General features: G+C 33.1%; 1 protein-coding gene across 1 annotated transcript; it reads left to right on the top strand.

Annotated features, from left to right (window-relative positions):
- Positions 1-2,724: 2,724 nt before the first annotated feature.
- On the top strand, positions 2,725-4,024 carry LOC120086777 (short-chain dehydrogenase reductase 3b-like). The gene is made up of 3 exons (XM_039043572.1): positions 2,725-2,774; positions 2,880-3,222; positions 3,456-4,024. The coding sequence occupies exons 1-3, from the start codon at positions 2,761-2,763 to the stop codon at positions 3,879-3,881; spliced, it is 783 nt and encodes a 260-aa protein (XP_038899500.1). The 5' UTR covers positions 2,725-2,760; the 3' UTR covers positions 3,882-4,024.
- The last annotated feature ends 3,221 nt before the right edge of the window (positions 4,025-7,245 follow it).

Raw genomic sequence — 7,245 nt, 5'->3', positions numbered from 1 at the left:
TTGTATAAGATACCTCAACTTGCATATGTCCACATGAACGATTAAGATCAAAACGTTTGTAACACTTTACAACTTTTATAACAATTATAAAGTGGGTCGTATCCATAGCATCACCAAAATAAGACACCTAAACTTATACATATACCACAAACCATTTAGGTTATTACTTAAACATAACCTATCTGTATGCCTTCACATACTATTCAAGTTTCATAAAATAACCTAGGATCTTTCTTTAATAGATAATAATATATAAACTAATCAACAATTATTTCAAATAACGTATTAACTACGAGGTTTTAAGGCATACATCCCATAAAAGGGCAACAAATCTTTTAGGATACCTGTGGAGGTTCAATTATGATACCAAAAGATAGTGTCAATATCGTTTGTAATCCTCCATTTGATATGATCAGACATATATTGGTTGTGTTTAGTAATTGAGAACCATGGTGGCCTTGCACTTTTGTAGTTGCTGATAGATGGTATACTACCCGAAGTGACAACCTTATATTTGGCTGCAACGAGTGATTTCCACAAGCTGTGTCATTTTTGTTATGATATCGCCAAATCCATTTACAGAAAAGTGCACTATTTGTAATGCTGATTTTATCTATACCTAGTTCGCCTCTTTCTTTTGGTAAAATTATCAAGTTCCATCTAGTTAGAAAAATAAAGGGATGGAAACGGTATCATTTACTTTTTTGTTGTGTATGATAGAGTCGGGTGGTTAAATGATGTAAAGACAAACCTTATCGTTTACCTCGTCGTACTACACAATGGCGCCTCAGAACTTATGCGATAGTAAAATGAATTATCGTTTACCTTATCGTTGTGTACGACAGGATGCGGGCACTACATGATAAAGACTATCGTTTACCTTTCTGTTGTATACGATAGGATTTGGACTCTACACGATGGAGGCTATCGTCTACCTTTTCGTTGTACACGATAGACATTGAGCGCTAAACGATGAACGATGTATTCAGTCGTTTAGCTGATCGTTGTACACGATGGAACCAAATTACTAAACTATAGACAGAGAGATTTTCAACTTTGTCTCTTCGTATTCATTTCTTCCATTGGAAAGGGGCAGCATGCCCGATTTATACATTGTTCCCTATTTTAGGGATTCAAAGAATTAAAAAATTATATACCAAACAACTAATAAAATGAGGACACATGGTCCAATAGATGATGAAAGAATATTTGTTTGTTATCACCCAATCTTAATAGAAATTTGGAGCACTAAAGGAATAATCTTTCATGACTCACCACAGTGACATGACAATCTTCAACTTATGTGTCTTCTTGACTCATCCTTGATCGCTGATAGTGACATATTCTCTAACACAGATTTTTCAAGACCTTCCCAAAGAAAATCTCTCATTAGTTTCTCCAGTTTTTTACAAATACCCATCGGAGCTTTGAAAGTCGAAAGAATATGTGGAACTTTGAATCTGGAAATTAGTTTGTCTGGATGAAAAAACCCTCGATGAGGCCCCATTGTTGGGCATCTTCAAGGAGACTGAAAAGACAATCTATTGCAAATAATAAAAAGGAAAGACGAAAGTGGATCCAATAATCAATAATTTTGTTGGCTATTGAGTCCGTGATCTGCCTATCAAAAACAAATGCAAATTGGTTGACAACGATAGTAGTCGAAAGGACCTCGTGCGCTCTGTATTTCAGAGATAAGTTAAACCGGCACCGAGCTATACAAACTTTATGGAACTAAACAGTATTTTCATCTCCATCTTTGAGCCATTGAAATTTACATAATCGACTCCATTTTCTAGCCTCCAAGAGGTGAATATTTAGAAGATCCATCTTAAGGGCAATACGATGTTGCAGGTTCATATGCGTATTGTTGAACTATATTGTCATTTGTACTGGAAAAAAAACTCGTTAATTAATATATTTTCTTACTTCTTTTAGTTAATTTTTCTTCTACAATTTTGATTTTATACATATGTTTTTAATTTTATAAATGATATCCCTTAATTTAAGAAAATAATTTTAGCTCTATTTATGAATGTTGGGGGAAAAACACCAACTTGATTATAAATGCAATGGCTAATATAATTAAATTTACTAATTAATTAAAAGTAATAATTTTTATTTGACTAAAATAAATAGAATTTAATATGACAGTAAATATAAATGCATTGAATATGGATTGTTAAATATCGTTATGTCAAAAGAAAAAAAAAAAAAAGGAAACCATTAAAGATCAAGACCAACCATTTTTTTTATTTATGTCAAACTTATCGTACTTAAGTTTTTTTTTTTTTTTTTTAAAGTATAAAAAGAACAAAGAAAATTAGAATCAATCATTTAATTACGCTAATATCATTTGAATATAAGCAACAAAAAAATATATATTAATCAAATTTTATTATTTGAAACAAAAATTGTTAATGATATGTATTAGATAAAAAGAAGAAAAGCGTCCTCTCAAAAAATTTAATAAATAAAAAATCGTGAATGCGTCTCTAAACACATTTTAATAAAGACAGACACGATTCATTTAATTTTCTTATTTTTTTTTTCAAAATAACATGTTTTAACCATTTTTTTAAAGTTTCAATATTAATATAATTAACCCTCATTAATTACTAAAAATTGATGACTTTTATGGGTAGGTTAAACATTGATAGATCTTCAAATTTTACTTTAATTATATGAGATATTTATGGTTATATAAATCGATTGCGTGCAAATTTGAACATAGGCAAAAGCTTGAAGACGATCTTAACAATGTCTAGAGCAAGGTAACAATATCTTCTCGTAATATTCATATCTATTAGAAAATTTTGGGTTTAATACACGAATCTTGTCAAGTTCTTGACTATCTCTATGTACAAAATTTCTCACAGGCGGCTGCATGGGAAGGTGGCTCTTATAACAGGAGCCGCCAGCGGCATCGGCGAGGAGACGGCGAGACTATTTGCAGCCAATGGTGCTTCTGTTGTCATAGCAGATATCAACGACGAACTAGGCCGGAATGTGGCAGCCTCCATCGGCATCGACCAAGCCAGCTTTCACCACTGTGATGTGAGAGATGAGGAGCAAGTTGAAAAAACAGTGAGCTACACTGTTGAAAAACACGGCCGCCTCGACATTCTCTTTAGCAACGCCGGCATCGTTGGCTCTCTCACTTCAATTCTCAAGCTTGACATGTTCAACTTCGACAATATAATGGCGACCAATGTCCGTGGGGTATGTCATATTTTTGTATGACTAATATAATTAGTTCTCATTTCTAAGTAATAAGTCCTTTAATTTTTAATTTTACGTGCGTTTAGTATTGTCCTTGACATATTCAAAGTTATTTTTAAAAAGAAAAATTTAATAAATCTGTTGAACATATTGTTAGTTAAGTTTAAAATTCGAGAGATTAAACTTGTAATTTTAATTTTAAAAAGCTTTTTCTTCATTCATATTAATAAAAGGTGGTTGCGACGATCAAGCATGGCGGACAAGCAATGGTGGAACGCAACATACGGGGGTCAATAATATGCACGACAAGCGTTTCGGCGACAGTCGGTGGGGTGGCGTCGATGGCGTACACGAGCTCAAAGCATGCAGTGTTGGGGGTGGTGAGATCGAGCTGCATGGAGCTCGGGACGTACGGGATTAGGGTGAACTGCGTGTCGCCATATGGGGTGGCGACGCCGCTGGCTTTCCGGACATTGAATTTGGAAGAGAATAAGCTTGAAGAAGTTCTTAGTTCAAAGACAAGTTTGAAGGGTGTGGTGTTGAAGGCTAGCCATATAGCTGAGGCTGCTTTGTTTCTTGCATCTGATGAATCAGTTTATATAAGTGGACAAAACTTGATTGTTGATGGAGGCTTCACAGCCGTCAGATCAATCATATAACTCTCCCTCTAATTTTTAAGGGCCTGTAGGATTTGAAGTAATAACCAATGTGCTAATACTTTGGAAATATTCGAAAAGTTGGCACTTTGTGATGAACACACCTTCCCATTGAAATAAAAACTTGTGCAATGAATTAAATGGAATTGAAGTGAATTTTGTTGGATTGGTTAAGTCAAGGATTGGACAAAATTAGGCTCAATTATGATATCTTAAATGAATTTTGGTTGATATTTGATTATCATCTTAAAGTGATTTTGAAATGGTGAAAATTATTTTGTCATACCCAAAAATCACTTAGAGGAGGAAGATGAGGTTAAATTACAGGTTTAGTCCCATAAATAACTTTGAAATTTGTGTGTAATTGGTTCTAAAACTTTCAATTCCATTCCTTCAGAAAAAATCAATTTTGTGGGAAAGAGGAGGAAAGACTAAATTACAAGTTTAGTCTCATAACTTAAAAATTTGTGTGTAACTTTTTTTAGAAAGATACTTAATGTGCATTGGTAGGTGCACCAAAATATCTCAACTAACACTACAAGAAATAAAAGTTATCATGGCCATTTAGAAGATAGGCTACGAAATCTCAAACACCAAAACGACACTCAATTGTTAAATTGGGAGGGCTCAGAATTCTGAAAGCAGCACACAGAGCTCAATCAGCTCAGAAGAGCCTTTTTTCTCTATTTCTCATCTTTCCTTTCCTTATCTCTTCCCAAAAAACCCAAACCCTTCTTTCTCTCAAAACCCAAACTGTCATGGGTGGAAATCCACCCTTCGACAATGGGTTTCTCTCAAAACCAACCCTTCTTTCTCTCAAACCCAAACTTGGTTTGTTCAGGGTAGTGTCATTTCCAATATTTATTGCGTTTTACCATCGCCATGTTTTACTCGTGATTGATCTTTGTTTGACTATTCAAATCTCATTGGAGGCAAAGGTCGGTGGCTCTTCTTCTACAACACGATTGATTGATTAGGTTTTTTTTTTTTTTTTTTTTTTTTTTTTTTTTTTTTAAATATGAATCAGAAATTTGTGTCTTAAAATGATCTGGTCTTTGTTTGATTTTTATATATTATTCATGGTACTATACCTCTAGAATCGTAGGCGTTGTGACTGTTTCAGCTAGACATTGTCTTTTAGAACTTTTCAAATTGTGGTAAAATTTAATTTTCAATTAGTTTTGTAGGAAAATTTCTTCCGTTTCTCCTAGCTCATTTCTTTCTTTTGATGATGCTAAACATAACAAGAGTTCTGGGTTCTTGTGATAGAATGTTTTGAAGGTTGTAGCAGAATGTCTTCAATTTAATAATTTTTGATCGAGGTTGAAGCTCAAGAGGATGAGCCATAAAGTGAACTACAATAATGGGGAGAATGAGCTCTGCAAACCATAATAACAAATGACCAGCTATAAGTGATGCAAATGGCAAAGCATAAGGTAAAATATGCAATGAAAATTTGTAATAAGTGCCTCATGGTTTATGATATCTCCTACATCATGTCATCACAAAACATGTTCAATTCTTTTATTTTATTACTTTTATTGTCTGACTTTTTGAGTTCATCTTACAACTCTTAATGAAAATTATTAGACATGGGACTTCTGGAATTTTATACTTGCTTCTTTAGCTTTGCTAAAATATTTCTTTGTTCAACTCACTTATCTTATGTTCTCTTCAAGTCCAAAGTCCATATAAGAAGACCTCTTGTTGTCTATAGGTTTTGTTGTTGTTTGATTCAAAGAGGGCTTTTGCTATTTAATTTTTTCCCCTTTTTTGGAGTTTGAGGATTGGGAGTTGGATGTTTAAATCATAACTCAACTGGATGTTTTCTCTTGATTTCATTAAATTAGGAAAGTTTGTTGACTGTGACAGTGTGTTGGTTTGTCTGTTATTTTTTAAATCTTTTTCTTATTGATAGCCAGATCTTTTGAGGGCCTTGGGCGGAAACCTTCGACCATTGCACAATTTTTTTCTTGATGTTGACTAGTTTGAGTATCTATGTTGAAGTTATTTGTACCTAGAAAAATAAAGTTGATGATACCTATTTTTTATGTAAGTTGGGTATGTTAGTACGGTAAAATTAAAATAATATGGTAGTTTTAAAAACTATTGATAAAAATATTGTACTTTGAAACTATTTAGAAAAATATTGTTTTTTTTTTAATAGGGTGAGGGTTCAAAATTCGACATAGTTTTTAAAACAGGTAGGTCGAATTTTGAACCCTAGAATTTACCTTTTTTTTTTTTTTTTTTTTTTTTTTTTTTTTTTTTTTAATTTAGACATTGAATGTTGGAAATTCGACCCACCTAGTTGAATTTTCACATTCGAATTTCCAACATTCGACTTCGTGTTCTTCTTCTTCTTTTTTATTTTTTTATTTTTTTTATTTTAAATTTTCCATTTTATAAAAACAATTTCTAAAAATATTTTATTTTATTATTTTATTTAAACTCTAAAAAGAATAAATTAAAAAAATAATATCTCATAAAAATAAAAAAAGTGTAAATTAAAATATCTCATTTATATAAAAATAATTACAAAAATCAATATGTCTCACAAGGCGGTCGTCGTCGATTTCGAGCTGGTTGTCGTCGTCGACTTCAAATTTGAGGTTACTCTGGTTCTTTTTGATGTTACGCTGGTACATCTGCAGACGCTTCATGATATAAATATTCATTATGCTCTCCACGACCCCGACCATATCCATGCACGTATGAAGACGAAGGACCAACCTCTGAGTCATAATGTTTTGAACCAAATGCTGGCATCATCATCATCGGACTAACATAATCAGTTTGACTTTGTATCTGCATCACAGGGGGCAACTCTTCCACATTATGGGCAACCTCATCAAATTCATCCTCTTCCCGTACAGGTCCTCTACGTTTAAGAGCTGGTGGAGGAACAATAGGTATATCATACATATAATGTATCTCCTCCATATAGCTTTAGTTGTCACTACATATAGCAAGAACCTGGTTCGGATCATTCGCAACCTCACAGAGTCTACTGTTGTTCAATCTCTGTGAATTATAAAACAATTAGACAATATTTAAAATAAATTTAAATTAAAAATAATTAGATAATATTCATTCACTTACCAGATGACCCATAACTACTCCCAGACGAGTGATGTAGTGCCTTGTGATATTATTATACCAATGAATGTAGTCTTGAGTGACATCCCTGTCAAATTGTTCAATAGAAACCCCACTACAATAAACCTTGCACGATAGTGCTATCGCACTACTAAATTTGCAACTTTTTCAAACCAATTTACAATCCTTAAGTCGATATCATGCAGTAGGGGTTCAGTATTACAAGGCAATGAGACATCCTGCTGAAAACCGAATTATCTCATCACCC

The sequence above is a fragment of the Benincasa hispida genome, chromosome 9 (assembly GCF_009727055.1).
Source record: "Benincasa hispida cultivar B227 chromosome 9, ASM972705v1, whole genome shotgun sequence".
Taxonomy (NCBI): domain Eukaryota; kingdom Viridiplantae; phylum Streptophyta; class Magnoliopsida; order Cucurbitales; family Cucurbitaceae; genus Benincasa; species Benincasa hispida.
The sequence above is the reverse complement of the archived record's forward strand: the minus strand, read 5'-3'. Positions and strand labels throughout refer to the sequence as shown.